The following is a 16856-nucleotide window of genomic DNA, read 5'->3' as shown; positions in this document are numbered from 1 at the left end:
GGTTGCTCATTGCTTTTTTTGTTTTATTTTTATTTTTGGTAAATCCAGTTTCAACTCATTGTGGATATCAACTCATTCATTCATTCATTCATCAACTTAACTCATTCCATTATCCAGTTTCAACCCATATCGTCAATTTTGTCTAGTAATTTTCGTTTTTGTTTTCGTTTCTTTGAAAAAAATTTTATCTTCGTTTGCTTTTTCCATTACTTTTTTTCGCTATTTTTCTTTTATTTAAACTCTGGTTTCTGGTTGATATTTAAAAATTAGTTTTTATAAAGTTATCTTCTTAAGTTGATCATGATGAAGCAAGGATCTCTTTTAAAATGGACTTCTTCCAATGGTAATAAATGGTCCAAAAATCACGGTAAACCAAACTGGATTCATCCACCCGACGCATTGCAACGCGGTCATGTTGCCTATCTTGTCAAAGTAAGAATCTATTGTTACTTATTTCTTTGCTTGATTTGTCTTGATTGTAAAATATTTTCAGATTATTAGCAATCTTAAAAATGTAATCTTTGGTTTACTTGAGACAATTGACCTCTTTTCATTAATCTACCTGACCTATCGTATCTTTGCTCAGCATTTGTTTACATTTTACTCACTTATCTTTTTTGTTTTTTTTTCTGTCCCTTAGTTTTTAGGTAAAACAGAAGTAGATCAGCCAAAAGGCATTGACGTTGTTAAAGAAGGAATCCGTAAGATGAAATTTAGTCAACATCTACGGCGAGCTGAAGGAACTAAAACACCCAAGGTTGAGTTGACCATTTCTGTGGATGGAGTTGCCATTCAGGATCCCAAGAGTAAAAAAATATCCTTCCAATATCCTCTTCATCGAATCTCTTACTGTGCTGATGATAAATCGGATCCAAAGTTTTTCAGTTTCATTGCTAAAGAAGCCGAATCTGATCGTCACAGTTGTTTTGTTTTTGTATCCGACAAATTATCAGAGGAGATAACGTTAACTATTGGCCAAGCCTTTGAATTGGCCTATCGTAGGTTCCTTGAAACATCTGGACGTGATTTAGAGATGCGTAAACAAATAATGGTGCTTCATAAAAAAGTTCAGGAACTGGAAGCTGAAAACAGAAAAAAAAATCGTTTAGCTAATTATAAAAATAAGTCGAGATCATCAATGAAATCATCTGGTTCTGGTTGTTCATCCGTTTTAACAAATGGCTCTGAGATAAATAAACTACAGCCACTTCAACCACCACCGCCTGTTCAAAGAATAGCAAATCGAAGTCATCATCAACAGGCAACCATCAATTTGTTAGATATTGATGATCAACCAACCGTTGGTCGTAAGCTAGAAAATTTAAGCCTTGATGATCAAACATTTGATCCAAGGTCTTATGAAGAAATTAAAGTGAATAGTACGACGACGTCAACAACAACAAAACCCTTAATAGGCTCATCTTTAACATCATCTTCAATCAACTCATCGAATTCATCTGTATCTTCTTTATCCTCATCATCATCCCCGCCATTATCAATTAGCACAACATCAAATCAACCACTAACAGTGTCATCATTATCTGCAACAACATCAGTACCACCGACAACAACAACAAATTCAAAAATGACAACGATAAACAGTAACGGTCCAGTAAACAGTTACCCAGTTAACGGTCATGTCAATAACCTGGGTCATACCAATGGAACTGGTATTGGTCATAATCAAGATAATACAACTAATGAAGCTAAAGATATATTTGGATTTGAACCTTTTGATCCGGAAGCCAATAAAACCAATGGTTCTGATCCATTTGGAATGGGCTCTTTTGAGGCCAAACAATTAGAACAAGCGATTGGCGATATTGACAAGAAACTTGCTGAAATGAGAGTAAGTTTGACCCAAAATTTGTTCATTTTTCACTCTCCTTCATTGCCATCATCATCTTCTGAAATTTACTCTTTGGCATGACTTGTGAATATCAACCTCAAGCCGATCAACAACTCAGTTATCATATCAAAAATGATCAATTCAACTTTTGAACCGATCTAACCAAAAATGCAAATCCTTGTTACCATCTAATAACCAATCCCTGTGATAACCCTCTAGTCACCTTTTACGCCATTTTATGTCTAAATCTTAAGGTTTTTGTTTCTCACCTCAATCCAACCATTTACATGATTAATCAACTTGCATCGACACTGCACTCGATCTCATTGTTAACCATTTTCACATTTTTGTGTTCAACTTTACCCTGAAACATTAAACCTCACCTCAACACTGTCCATCTAAAGTTACACCAATGGGTTGTTTAACATCAAAAAATGAGCAACAACAAGCACAACCTGAACCAGCCAATTACTCATGGTAAATAGACTTTACCTTTAGTCTATCCAAATTGGCCGTTTGTCTTCCTTATCCCAACAGTTTAATCCTCTTGTTTTTACCTAACAACATTTGCTCATTGTTTCACCCTTTTCATAGCTTAAAATACAATAACAATCTGTTGATTTCCCATGCAAATTAAATTGACCTTTTTTTCAAAATCTTTTTCTTCTTCTCTCTTTTTAATCAATTGCTTTCAACAATTTACTAATTTTGCGGAATCGTCATCTTTACTTGCCTTTGTATAAACCAGGAATAACCGGGAAAATATTGATCCTTGTGAATATACAATTGAAAATGTAAACAGTTCAACTGTCATTAAAAAAACCTGGCTCAGTAAATGGGAAACAGTTTATTGTCCAAAATTGTCAAAAGTCAATCCTATGCATTTTTGATTACCTTGATTCAGCAACAGTTGATGACTGTGTTGACTGTACCATCTTTATTGGACCCACAAAGGGAAGGTGAGTCAATGAAATAAATACTTGAAATTTGATGAAATGAACAAACTCACAAAGAGTGTAAAAGGTTATCCAATTTTGTCCAATCATTTTCCAGTTGATTGTTGATGGTTAATAAGATGGCAAAAGTTTGATATTGATAAACATTTCTCTGTAATCTATCCACTTGCTTTGGAATGGATGAGTAGTTGAATGTGTTGAAGCTGATCCATATCGGATCAAGTCTGTGGTAACATTTCAATTGAAAAGACTCATTGAATGTTATTTCATTCAACCTTAACCAGTTGATTAGAAACCTTATTCCAGATGAATCCATGTTGAGTGTCAATAGCTTTTCATAACCATTCACTTGTAGCTTTATAACCAGAAAATAACCAGACAGAAAACCTCTGACAATGAAAAGTAACAGAATTTTTCATCTTCACTTTCATAAGAAATCGCAAGTCAACAGCTGTTTCAATCACAATGGGTGATTAGTGACTCAAGTCCTGGTGAATTTGAGTGACCTTTAGAGTTTATTATTGCAAGAAACGGTTCAATCAGATTTGATTCATTTCAATAATTGATTACCTTCAAGTCAAACTCTAAATCATTCCAATCATCTCAACAGATAAAGCGACTAAAGCTCCAACATTCAGTGTTGCTAAAATTGGTTAAACCATGAAAATAAATGTTTAACCAAATATTGAACCTTGCAATTTGTCGAAGTTATCCTGAGATAATCTTTGTAAACTGAAAACTCGCATAAACCATTTTGTAACATTGTGATCACTTGACGAGGCATAAACAAATGTTGAAACTGAGCAAACAGCAAGATGAACCTGTAAAGATGAGATAATTAAGGCGATAAAGAAAATGAGAAAATTCTTCATTTGAAAAAAAGAACTTTTCTTTTTCTTTTTCTTCCCTGGATAAACATTCCGCCTGAAAATGTTGTTCAAATGTTACTTGAATTAGTAGCAAAATCAGGCAGAAGAAGAAGATGAACAAGGAAAAGAAAGATTTAACTAACAAGGAAACTCTGAATAAACAGAACATGGAAAAGGGTAAAGAAAATTTCAACCTTTTTTACTCTTCTTTTCGGTTCAATGGAAACCAAAGTTTACCCAAAAAATCAGAGAAATGACCAAAAATAAACTCAATGTTATCCAATTGTTTAAGCAAATGATATTAATCAATAGCAAGTCCGGAATGAAAATGGAAATGAAAGGTTTCTCAGGAACTGAGTCATTATTTTTGAAATGCAAATCTCTTGCTCAGAATTTGAAACTGTGACCTTCTAAATCGAAATCACTTTCGTCATCAAATATCAAACTTTTTCTCTAATCGTATCTTAGTCAACGTAACCGAATTTTATGACGTTTAGCTTGATCAGGTGTCACTTTTGCGTTTATGCCCGTTTTCATCATGTATTTCTTGACAGCCTTTTCGTTTACACATCTTTCGCTTTTGCTGCATAAGCACGAAAAATTTAGCCATCAACTATTCGAAGAATTTTTTGGTTTGTTCGAATCGGTCAGGCTGAGTAAGTCGAGTTAGAATCCAAAATTGTGTGATTTTGCTTAAAAATGGACTGACTTAAATACATGTTTTTATCCAATTTAAATCTTTGTTTCGCGTTTTCAAGTATAACAATTTTTGAGTTGAAAATATTTGACGGTTTAGTCTAGAAAATTGATCAGAACGAAAAACGAAGTTTCATTAAACATTGATTACCTGACAGAAAAGATTCAATGGGCAATAAATATGGAAGAGGCTCAAGACTTGATTTTGTCTTGATTAATCTTTCGATTAAAAAAATTTGAATAATTTTAGCTTCCATAATTGGTTTAAAACCGCATCTAAGGAGGACCTGCAAATGGATAGGGAAAATCTCCTCTTAGGATATTTTGATGAAATGAACTTTTTTCAATGTAATTTTTTATGCTGATTCCGAATATCTGTTTCTTTTTTTGCTAAGACAACGCATTCGAAAAGAAAGTTCATATTATGATTCGAAGGTTGCATTTTTTAGCTCGTTAAAAGAGGTCGCTAAGCCAGTCGATTCTATTCGTGGTTTATGTTATCAAGGGTACTGAATAATATAGTGAAGGTTTGGCCACTGAAAAAATCGCCAAACAGGGTCAAAATTGCAAAAAAACAGATAAAATATCGATTTATTAGTGACCTTTTAAAAATTACGAAGATGCCGTCTAAGCCAGCTAAATTTTGACATAATCAATGTATTCGAGCGTGCTGAATAATATGGTGATGGTTTGGTTCCTGAAAAAATAGCCAAACAGGGTGTTGCATTGACATTTGTAAAATTTAACGAAATCCAGTTTTCTGCGATTTTCAATCTGTTTGGCTATTTTTTCAAAGCTACAACCACCAATAGATTATTAAACATACTCAATTACACTATTTTTGCCAAGAATTAGCTGGCTTAGACGGCTTTTTAAATATTTTCAAAAAGACGCTCATTAATCCCTGTTCAAATTCAGTTTTTTACAATTTTAACCCTGTTTGGCTATTTTTCGAGGAACCAAACCATCACCATATTATTCAACATGCTCAATTACATTGATTATGTCAATATTTAGCTGGCTTAGACGGCATCTTCATTATGTTTAAAAGGTCACTAATACTATGTGATATTTAGATATTTTGGCCGATATCTCAAAAACTATGCATGATATAAAAAAATAGATTTGATTTATGGAATTGGCATGGAATTTTATGTCTGAAAAGTACCATTTCAAAAAAAATCGAGAACAGGCGATTTTGCAGGTCCTCCTTAGCTTGAGAATAAATTAGAAATTCTGAAAATCTAAATTAATTTCGCGTTTTGAATCAAGTCTGACTGACAAGTAATGTCATTTCAAGTTCATTTTCATCTGTTATATTTTGACTAAAGAAGTGTTCATCTATTATTAGCTCAGTTATTAGCCGAGTGAAAATGAAGTAAAATTAAATTATCTGAACTCGAAGATGAAAACAATATTTCAAATCCATGAACAGATTAACATGAAAGGGAAATGCAGTTAGATTTACTTTTGATGAGATAAAAAAACAACTTTCGACTTTTCCATTCTTATTTTTCTGCAAAATAGATTCATGTTAAGTCGATTTACAGTGTTTAACGCTTTTATTGTCTCACTAACCATCATTGATTACAAGATAAAGTTTCAAGTTTCATTTATTTGATATTGCAATGAAAGGGACAACAAGGAATGATCAGAGAAATGTCGATCTGTTGACATAAATCATTTTCCTGATAAACTTCATTAACATGAGATAAAATGTTTACTTCTACTTGAACCATTACCATTCGCCTCCAGGTCAATCCCAATTTAGCATTCCCAATCTCAATGTCAATTCAGTTTCAAGTTTCATTCTTTAAATTATTCATCATTTTCCCACCTTTTTCACCTTCTTTACCTTTCCATATGACAACGACATTAACATTCATTAGATTAGTTTCCATCAACTCAATGAAGCTTCGATATTTTCATCTGTCAAACATGATAATGTGATAAAATCCATACATAAGTCGAAGCATTTTGCATGAGAATTTGAAAAATTTCTTTTTTCCAAACCGAAACAATTGGCCACAAAAATGTGAAAATTAGTTGAAAATTAAAAGCACTGGGAATGAAAGGAATGAACGAAATGCACTGAATCCCTGCAAGTTGGGAGTGATTCCCATAAAATTGGATTCAATGTTGACTAAACATGAAACCTTAAAGTAAACCTAAAAATAAACTTTATATGAATAATGATAATGGTGAAAGAGTTGTACATTGTAAATATTGTAAATGAATTGAAGAGTTTATTTGTTCAATCTTTTTCCTGTTCAGTTGCAATTTTGCTTGAAAAAACACTATTCCGTTTCAACTTAATTAAATTTCACGTTTCATTAATTGTGTCCATCAAAATGCTAGGAAATGTCTTTCAAAGAAAATGTTTTCAAAGAAAAAAAAACATTTTTTCCCCAATAAAATGTTGAATCATGAAAATTGTCGTCCAAATGTTTCTATTCATGAAACGCTACAGATTGATCTTTTGAGTTCATTTCATGTCTGCCTCGCAAGTCTTTTAATTTGTTAACCTTTCACTCGTGTTTACCCTGAAAGAATGAATTTTAAATTGAAAAAGTCTTTTTCCTCTCAACGAGTTTGATTCTTCATGAAAGAAGATGAAATTAAAAACTAAACTCTTCTCTTTTTTTGGGTTTACATGAAGAAGTATTTTCTGATTAGTAATGGTAAATAACAATGAACACGAATGAGATGATAATGAATATAATTTCCCCTGAGATTCTGAAAGGTATATTGAGAACAATGGAATATGTAATTGTAAATGAAAATGCTTTTCTCCTGTTAACAGTAATTTAAATGTATTAATAGTTAATAGTTGAGAAAATTGTTCAACAGCTTTCAAGCCTCAACTTGCATTATGCTTTTTTTCGGGTTCTGCAAATCCTTCAAGAATAATTCAAATATCGAGTTTTGTAAAAGCAAAGATTCCTGTTGAACAATCAGAAATTGTAATTGGATAATAGACGATGAAATGCTTAATGAGATGCAATTTACTTAATGATTTGGAGATTGATTTTTTCAGCATTTCTCGTCTTCTTGTTGTTGCTCAAAGCCATTGGTTTGGGCTTTTCAGCTTCGTCTTTTTACACTTATTGTATTTAAACTCTAGCTTTAGTTGAGCTACTTCAAGTGATATTATTGCTAATGTCAACCTTTGCTAATTTTGCCTTATTGCAACAAATTGTATTAAATAAAAGCTGTAACGGTAAGCTAACATTTTGGTTAGAACCCAAATTATTGATAATTCATGACTTAATGTTTGAAATGCTATTAGGTGAACCAGAAAGGTTTAAACCTCTAACAGTTATTTCTTTAGTTAGGAATTAGGTTCAAATTAAAGAGCAATATTAAAGATTAAAGGCCAAACTCCTAAAAATGTTATTTCTAATGCTCTCATGTGGAACATTTTCCAAATGGTTGTTGAGATATCAGCGTTCAAAGTCAGGGAAGACTTTCATAGGAAACAATGGGGTTCAGACCGAAAACTTGCAACTAAGCGCACAAAAGTGATATGCTTAATCAACCAGGATAGAGCATTTGATGTGTTCTGGACTTCGAAACATTTCCTTAGATAGCTCCAAAAACGTCCTTTTATCAACGTTTTTTCATTAATTTGTAAAAATAAGGTACATGAAATACAACTCTCCACGCGTCTTGAAGATATCCAAATGTTCACCCTTGTGGTGATACAAGATGTAACAAGATAAGATGGATAAAATGAGGATAAATATCGTTGACTTATTGACAAAATATTCTGAATTTGGTCGCACTAGCTTTAAATGATGAGGATAGTTTGTCTCAGAATGCTTGCCTTGGCTTTGGTCAAACCTAGGGCGATCATCCCTTTATTTTTATGTAGTTTAATCTTATTTGTAATTTTAAAATGTAATTCTGGCCAAGCATCGTATGGCTACCGAGGGTGGACATATGAGCCACTCAGCCATCTTGACTCACTTTGTCAGCGCCCCATTACTGATTAATAAACTTGCTATTGCCCTTTGGTAGTGTCTTTAGTTTTTGACTTTTGGTGTGCTGACATCTATTTAATTAAATTTTACGGTTTAGACAATTAGTCCACTTTAATGACTTACCCTGAAGGGAAAAGGGTAAAAAGGCTAAAGGGGAATCACTGGACCGGACTAATTGTTTAAACTACAAAATTTAATTGTCTTCCCTTGTAGTTCACCTAGATGTCACCACTCCAAAAGTGAAAAACTTAAGGCAATCCTGTAATTAGTTAATTTAATGATGAAGCAGACTTTCAACGTTTCTTGACTGCAAATGAAACAATTTGGTTGACTCAAGGGTTAATGTTTATTATGGCAAGCTTAATCATTTAACTGACATTTCTAGAAAAACTGTTGAACGGAATCAAAAGCATTGATTATATTATCTAATGGTTCATTAGACAAGGTCTAAAAATATCAATTTTTAGCTTTTATTGATGACAAAATGATGAATAATGACATTTGTTGTTCAATTCAATACTTTTTGTATTCATTTTGTGTATTATTTTTGAATCTTATGTTTGCTGCGTTAAACTGGAACACACAAAATTAATATTGATCACTGCAAAGGTTATTAATTTGATGATTAAGATTTGATCCTAATAAAGATTCATTTTAACTGATGAAAAGCATTGAATGAAAAGAAAGGTTTGTTATTGATTTGTTATCTTGCAAGCAAAAATAAAGCATGTTGATGGTTGTTTTGATGAGACAAGTTGAATAAATATCGATCCAATGTTCCCTTTCGGTTAAAGCATTCATTTTAGCTATAAAAAGCTTGAGAAAGGTTGAGTTAACTCTGTTAATTCTGGTAAAGATGATGATTAAAGATTGTTGATTAAAGTAAGCCAATGACGACCTGTTGTTTGATTGTTTCGTTAACTGGTTCCTCTTAATAAGACCTTTTCATCCCACAGGAGTAATGAAATAATGAGAAATAAATTCAGTCCAGATTATCATAAGCTTTACCCTTTGTTGTTGAACGGTTTGGATCATACATTTTGCCTACATTTAAATAAACATTGGTATTATTAGGTACAGTGAGAGCAATGGGATTTGGTGCAGTTATAAATGTTTCCACCGAACATGTTTCTGTGCTTTCTGTGCTTTTTTACCCTTCAACCTTTTCCATTTACATAGGAATCTTCAATTTTGATTCATTTGACTATTTTTGGAAGCTTAGTTTGATGTCAGTCTTTAAATTTTAGCCCATTTTTACAAGAAAATTTCTCAGTTTGTATTGTGAAGAGATTGTTTGCATTTGGTAAAAGCTTATGAATATTTTGTACATTACTATTATTTGCTTACCTCAATTTGAATAGCAAATTTCAACAACACAATACTAATAATCATTTAGCAACATTTTAGACACTGTTTTCATTTGAAAATCAAATTTCATTTCACATTGAATTGAGTCGAGTTGAATATTTGGTGAAAATACCATCAAAGGTTCGAGGTAGCCATAAAATATTTGACTAAAATATCAAGTTCATTAACCAAACAATTACAGTAAAGTACCAGATAATGTCCTGTGAAATAGCTTATTTACACAGCAAGGGCTACTCAATGAGCAAAACATTTTTAATTAATCAAAATAACTATCAGGATTTGTATTAGTTTGTTAGGAAAGCTTACAAATTAACATAGCCAAGCTTCAAGAAAATTGAGTTTACCAAAATGTTAAATTAATAAAATCTTGGTGATTGAAAAAAAACAGTGGATCAGTGGATTTAGTGGAATCGCAAAGAAATTTAGAGTAAGCAGTTTCTTATTGTAAAAGCAATTTTTAATGTAAACCATTAGTAACCATTTGACATTATAAAACCGTTTGGATAATTTGGTCATAGTTCATTTGAAGAGTTGTAAAGTTTGCTTAATTGATTTGATTTTTCAAATAATCTTTGCAAACGGTTGAACCAGAAAACCTTTTGGTTACCATTTTGATTGGTTAATCCAACTGTTGAGATGGTACTGGTAACTGGTAACCTTATTCAACAGTTGTTAAGACAATGGAATAACCAGAGAGTTGTCTTACTCTTTGAGAACAGCGCGCCTTTAAGGTTGTCATCTATCAGTCATATTTTTACCTTTTGTTTTATTTAGTTTCATCTTTTACTCCAAAATTTCTAGATTTTTGTTAACCCACCAATTGTGCTTTTTGATTATTTTTTGTGTTTAATCAGTATCATCATTATCTAACGTCATGACAAAAGGTAAATTACGAACGAGTTCATCAAAGCCGGACCATTACTCAATCATTGAGTCTCATAATAATGGGCATACAATGGATGAGCTTTGTTCCAAGTATGGCTTGAAAAGGTCAACAATCAATCGAATAATCAAAAACTATGAACATTCTGGCCTTTCGTTAGTTATTAAAACTAAAGGATCCAAACCCAAGTTGACCAAAGACCAGTTTTCGAAGGTATTTTGTTACTACAACTCTTCGCCTAGAACCCTTATGGACATACAAAAGTTTATTTACTACATGTTTGGAGTTACAGTCTCAAAGAATACAGTCTCTAATTATTTGAAAAGAGCTCGCGATCTCAATCCTGGACTTTTATTTGATATAGATTATCCTAATAATTATATTAAAAGTCAAAAACCAATAAGTGATGAAGAAATAAGTCCAACTCAATCGACTGAAACACACGATTCAATAACAAGTATTATGGAATGCTCATTGATCACAGACGATACGGAATCTGAATTTTCTTTCAACAGTGAATAAACTCCATGCACGCTCGTTTGGATGGTTCCTACTCTTAATCTACATAGATGTTTTAATGTTACTCTTTAATTGTTTTTATGTTACCCTTTTTTAAACAAACCCAAACCCAACCTAAGTCACTCATCACGTTTTAGGTGTTTCAACCAGTATCTGGTCAACTTCATCTGACTTATTGTATTAAAATTATCTTTACTTTTGATTATCAACTCTACTTTCACCTAGAATGATCAATTAGAAGTAAAGAGATTTACACCACTCACAAGTGCACTTGTCAGTGCAGGGTAACCACTAGGTTACCTTAATGGTTATTTCTTATACACTGCACTGGTTACCTGCACTGGTTACCGGCACAGTTTCTTATCAATTCATAGATAAAATTATTGGTAAAACAAAGATAATAGGAAAATCTATTTTAAAAATTGAATTAATTGAATTACTCTGAACAAGCTTTTGGTCACAGCTTAGTCTAGTTGAATCATGATCATTGTTCACTTCACCGAATCATATGGAAATTCATATTTAACAACTAATTAATTAGTAATTCAATTTAATACAAAAAGAGCAAATTGACTGGTAAAAAAATCTTCAATTTAGTTTCAATCTTTTTCCAATTTTAGTGATTTTTTATCTTTAACTTTGTGTTGGCTATCTTTTACTTTCGTAGTGTAAATATTTTAAACCACTATCACTCGAAGTTATGAGATAAAACCCTCGGGCTCCGCCCTCGTGTTTAATTCTCATAACTTCTCGTGGCAGTGGTTTAATCTATTCAAAACAGGAGGGAAAAAGGTTATTAACAATCGTGAACATATCAAGAGGCGTAAAGTAATCTAAAAACCTCAAAGAAAGCTGAAAATTCTGGTTAAATGTTCATAATCTTATAGTTGTTACTCTTATTATTAGTTTAATTCTTATTTTTTCTTCTTCTCTTCTCTTATTACTTGTTTCACTTTTTATTATTTTCCTCACTACCTATTATCAAGTGTATTTACTATCACCTTAAGTAAACCCAGTAAACTAGATTAGATTGAGTTTGAAAATTTCATCAGATGATACCAGTTTAATTTGCAATCTAATGAAAATTTATAACGTCGTTTTTTTTCTATTTTCAGCATATTCCTTCGAAATTGTTCAAATTGTCGAATAATTTGTGCCAGTCAACAATTTCGTGCTCGTGATTGTAAATCTCTCTACCTATTCTTACATTGTCTTACTAAGCCAACCATTGAAGCCTGTGAAAACATTCAAGTTGCCTGTTATTCATTCTTTTATTCACAACTTTCAGGTAATTTATTATTAATTTAAAAGCTAATTTTGATCATTTCCATCATTTTCATTAGTAAAGCCTTTAATGAGTCAGTTGTCTTCATTGAATAACCTTTCAAGTCTAAACTTTGAATTCTAGTCACTTCAATGAAAGACTTTCATCCATCATTTAATGCGCTAACAATAGATGGCGATCAAAATAATACAAGATCAACCAAAGAGTTATTCTTTGAGATCAACTTAAATCTGAGCTTTTATTGATGGCTTAATTTTTGTGTATTAATTAATTTTTTGGACATTTCAATAATACTTTTGCAGATCAATTTAAATTAGCGGGTTTAACAGTTTTCAACAATTCATGGAGTCAAGTTTATGATTTTGGTGGAGCTGAAGGAACCCAAAATTGGTCTCTTCTTGATCCAGTAAGTATACAATATTTTGGTCTCGTCTGATTATATTGTAATTCATCATTTTTCTCCTTTCTTTGACAGGATATTCAGCCTGAAGAAGTTTTTGAATGTTTACTTAATATTAAGGAACCTGAAATCTCGTTGGATACAGTTTGAGTGTGGTTCCACGAACTTTGGGAGTTCGAACTGATCAATCGATTGAAACTGGTTTGGTGATATTTTTCCCTGATGGCAATCGCGAGAAAAGAGCCAAAGCCTATATTCGGGAAATGGCTGAAAAATCTGTGAGTTTAATTGTCGTTGTTAATGGCAAGTTATCGCTTAGTTTAATATAAGTATTTTGATTTACTTACTCAATTTCAGTGTTCCTTGGTTGCAACGAAAGAGTTTATGATGAAGGAGGTTGAGGCCATGCAAATATTTAAAACCGATTCATATAATTCCATTGTTGGCCGTGGTCCAGTTATCGCAATACAACATCTTGGTCCCGATTGTATTAAGAAAAGCCATCAAGCAGCTAAAACAATTGCTCTGGAAACTGGATCAACTGGACTTGTTTACGTTCCATCTAATCCAGAGATTGCAATGGAACAGATTAAGCTTATCTTCAACTCGATTGACCTTCCACAGGAAAAATTTAGCTCACCAACAATAGCTAACAAAGAAATAACCGAGTCAATAGAATGAAATCTTTGATGGAAAATTGTTCTTTTGTAAATTGTAAGGTTAAATTAGAGCAGCAGCAATTAGTATAAAAAGCTTTGTTGACTAAAACAATCCTTTTGTACCAATAATAATACTCATCATCATTTTCATCTAAAGTAATCAACATTCATACATAAAAATTGAAAATAAGCCTAAAACCAGTTCTCAATTCTGACCCAACTTATCAAATTCACTCAGAATTAACAATGTTTTTATGCTGAACAGTTATAAAAGCCATTTTTAAATTGTCTAAAACAGTTTTTGAGCGTGAAAGAAACGCGATTTTTAAACTTGAGACTTTTCAAGCCTATCTTATGACTAACTGTATAAGTTGAGAATCAATTATTCAAACCTCTTTGCATTACCATTATCTTTGTACCATTAGACTTTTCACCGTATAAAGAGCTTCATTTTTGACTTTAAATGATGATTAACCATTATTTGATAACCAAAACTGACATTTGATTGAGATGATGAACAAATTACATCAAGATGTATCTAACGAAACCGCTATTGTGTATAAAGAAAATCTAATTTTTGCAACATTTTCACTGTCAACTGTTGATCAGTGAAAATCATGAAATTGAACCAAGCAAAGATTTCCGCATATCACAATTATTAATGGTTAACCCAAGTCTGATCAATTTATATCAAACAATATCAATTGAACACTTCTATCTATAGCAACAAAAGGGTGAACAATAAACTAAAGGTTAAAACTGAACCTAGCACTCAACCCTGAAAGAGACACTTCGGAATGAAAGAAACAACTGACAAATGATTCTTCGTCTGTTTAACAATTGATTCACATGTTAATCAAATTAATGTCAATGGCGATCTAATGTCAAAACAAATTGGACTAATTAATTAAAATAAGATGAGATTAACCAGAGTCAGACGAATAGGTAATGAATTGAAAATTAAATTAACCAAATGGTTAGTGAACGTTGGCTTCAAAGCTAAAAACCAAAGTGAACAACAAACAGTTGCATTCAAATTGAAATGTAGATGGTTCATTGAATTAAATAAACAGACAAAGTTGACTCAATTTATATCAAATGGTCACTTTAACAGTCAATGTTAACTTGAAATTTAACGTTAACAATTGCAGAACCTGTCAATGTCAAGGGTTAACAAATGATTATACAGGGTTTGATAATAATGAACATGAATCAACAGCTGTTTAATAAATTATACAACTTATACTGCACTGTGCCATAGAAAAGAGTGCAGTATATGAGTCGCATACAATCATAACTTGTATGTAAACAAGTTATACCACTTTATCTCAACTATGTGTGATTAAGACACTCGGCTTTTTGCCTCGTTTATTACCGTGTTTCCGCACATTCTAGCACCGAGCTTGTTAATGAGTGAGTTCACTTTTAAGCTCTGTTGACACTCATAATTTAGCACTGTGGCTTAAAAATGAACTTAAAACTGGTTTTTATTACATTGGATACATATCTTTTTGTTATCGATTCTTGCTTTTTTTAATCATTTTTAAGACACAGAGCTAAATTATGAGTGTCAACATGACTTAAGAAGTGAAAATTTTCACTATTAAGCCCGGTGCTAGAATGTGCGGAAACACGGTAATCACACATACTTTCAATAAAGTGCTATAACATCTACTAATCCAATTGATAGTCTACAATTTACAAGTAATAAGCAATGTTTGAACTGTTGGTGAATCACGATGAATTTACCTGATTTGCTTATTAGCTGATGATTTCAGTGAAAGGTTGTCATGTTTACAGTTGATAATGTATTGGAAAGGTTTGCCAACTACTGTGTTAATCAGCTAGTTAATTGATGGATTTAACCATTGTCATTTCATGATCAGGTTTTAAGTTGAACATGAACTTGTACATTACTGTATCTTGCGGGATGTTAATTGTAAAGTAGAAGTGCTGCTTAATTGGCTGGTAGACGTGAGAATTGACCTGAACAACAATTGAATGGAACCAAGTATCTCTTAATATCATCATCATCATCATCATCAACATCATAATCGTAATAATCTTAATATGATCATTATGATCATGTAATGTAAAAAAATTGAGTCAACTTGAAAGGGATCAAAGTAAGAAAGCAAGTAAAATCGGTAAGGCTTTACTTTTACGGACAAAGGCGTGAACTTTAAAAATCATCCAATGGTATACGTCTTTTAAAAGCGCTCTTTATGATACAGCCCCTTGATCTAACTTACCTAACCAAAAAATCATATGTTTTAGTGTTCACGCCTTTGTCCGTAAAAGTAAAGCCTTACCGTAAAATCAATAGGAGCGAGCAAATGATTAAACTGTAAAGCTCACTTTTTTAAACTATTGCTTTTTGATCTCAATTAAATTTGGGATGAATCAATTTTATCTTAGTTTTTCTTACCTGATTGAACAATAAAGTGGAAATGATGTTGATGATGATGATAATGGTAATGGTAATGATTATAATGACCGGTTTTATTGTGTATCTATTGTAGCCTTTGAGTAATCACTGGTGATCCTATTTTCCTGGTGAACTGCAAAGTAAACAAGTTGGCTTTTATTTGAATTGGTTCCGTTTTGGGTTTACCTGCTTTTGGCTTGATTATTATTGATTGACTGGGTAATCTGATTATATTAATTGAATAATAATTCACATATTGTCGAGTTTGGTTGGCCTTGTTGTTTATTTGGGCCTAAGACTTACCTTGACTATTGATGGACATCATGCTTTGTTTATTGTCCAAATTGATTTCAATTATTTTAACGGTGAGAAAATGTCTAATGTTTACGATTAGACTCAACTCAAGATTCAAATTAACAGGTTTAATGTATCATGAACCATTAACAGAACTGTGGTAATGCAATAAAGATAATAATAATGATGATGTTAATAATAAACATTATCATTTGAAAGGGTTCATCAACCATCGACACCTACAACAAAACTGTCTAGAAACTGTTGAATAAAAAGTAGTAATAAAAAATAGTTAAACCATTTTTTTGAAGGTAACCAGTATATACCCAAATGGTTATATTGTATAATCTGCACTGTTTTTAAAATTGGTTAACTTCATAGTTAACCAGCACAGTTAACTAAATATGCACAGTTTGATCTAAGACAGTGATAAAGAGACTGATTAGACCTGATAAAAAAAGTCAAAATTAAAAATGAAAATGATAAGAACCCTAAAATGAAAATAGGAAAACCCATTGAAAGCAATGGAAAATGAAGACAAAATTCTGTTTTGAAAATTAAAAAAAGTGTTGAGATTAGATTAAATATTGGTCTAACAAGGGATCGGCACGAACTGTCGCTCGAGTTTTTTAATGAAATATATATTTTTGGATAGCCCATCAGAGGT

At 32.0% G+C, this 16856-nt stretch overlaps 2 protein-coding genes and 1 long non-coding RNA gene across 8 annotated transcripts; 2 read left to right on the top strand and 1 right to left on the bottom strand.

The window, feature by feature from the left end:
• Positions 1-36: 36 nt before the first annotated feature.
• On the top strand, positions 37-2723 carry LOC107359171 (uncharacterized). 6 transcript variants are annotated; one of them, XR_016197961.1, is made up of 4 exons: positions 37-432; positions 641-1849; positions 2254-2326; positions 2598-2723. XR_016197961.1 is itself a non-coding variant. In XM_089266304.1 (3 exons), exons 1-3 carry the CDS (start codon positions 301-303, stop codon positions 2601-2603), a joined length of 1347 nt encoding a protein of 448 aa, XP_089122430.1. In that variant the 5' UTR covers positions 37-300; the 3' UTR covers positions 2604-2723. The 6 variants fall into 6 exon arrangements, 4 of the variants coding, with proteins under 4 accessions (XP_089122430.1, XP_025018680.2, XP_025018679.2 ...); XR_016197960.1 differs by having other exon boundaries at positions 641-2326; XM_089266304.1 differs by lacking the exon at positions 2254-2326.
• Positions 1781-13931, top strand: LOC149094714 (protein XRP2-like). Its single transcript, XM_089266306.1, is given in 9 exon segments — positions 1781-1849; positions 2254-2326; positions 2598-2664; positions 2666-2808; positions 12239-12411; positions 12711-12814; positions 12884-12947; positions 12950-13086; positions 13166-13931. Coding segments are annotated over 8 exon segments (1077 nt in total). The 5' UTR covers positions 1781-1849; positions 2254-2261; the 3' UTR covers positions 13490-13931.
• LOC149094713 (uncharacterized) lies at positions 12716-16798 on the bottom strand. Its single transcript, XR_016197962.1, has 4 exons — positions 16199-16798; positions 15896-16028; positions 15217-15453; positions 12716-13457 (listed from the first exon to the last, which is right to left on the bottom strand). It is a non-coding gene; the product is annotated as an uncharacterized LOC149094713 (long non-coding RNA).
• Between the last annotated feature and the right edge of the window lie 58 nt (positions 16799-16856).

The sequence above is a fragment of the Tetranychus urticae genome, chromosome 1 (assembly GCF_039701765.1).
Source record: "Tetranychus urticae isolate SD_2017Ah chromosome 1, NJAU_TeUrti_SD_1.0, whole genome shotgun sequence".
Lineage (NCBI taxonomy): Eukaryota > Metazoa > Arthropoda > Arachnida > Trombidiformes > Tetranychidae > Tetranychus > Tetranychus urticae.
Note: the sequence above shows the minus strand (reverse complement) of the source record. Positions and strands in the feature narration are given on the sequence as shown.

Bases quoted from the DNA above. Each gene is read 5' to 3' on its own strand.
- LOC107359171 (XM_025162911.2), top strand. From the start codon at position 301: ATGATGAAGCAAGGATCTCTTTTAAAATGGACTTCTTCCAATGGTAAT. The intron at 433-640 runs GTAAGAATCTAT...TCTGTCCCTTAG, and splicing joins ATGTTGCCTATCTTGTCAAA to TTTTTAGGTAAAACAGAAGT.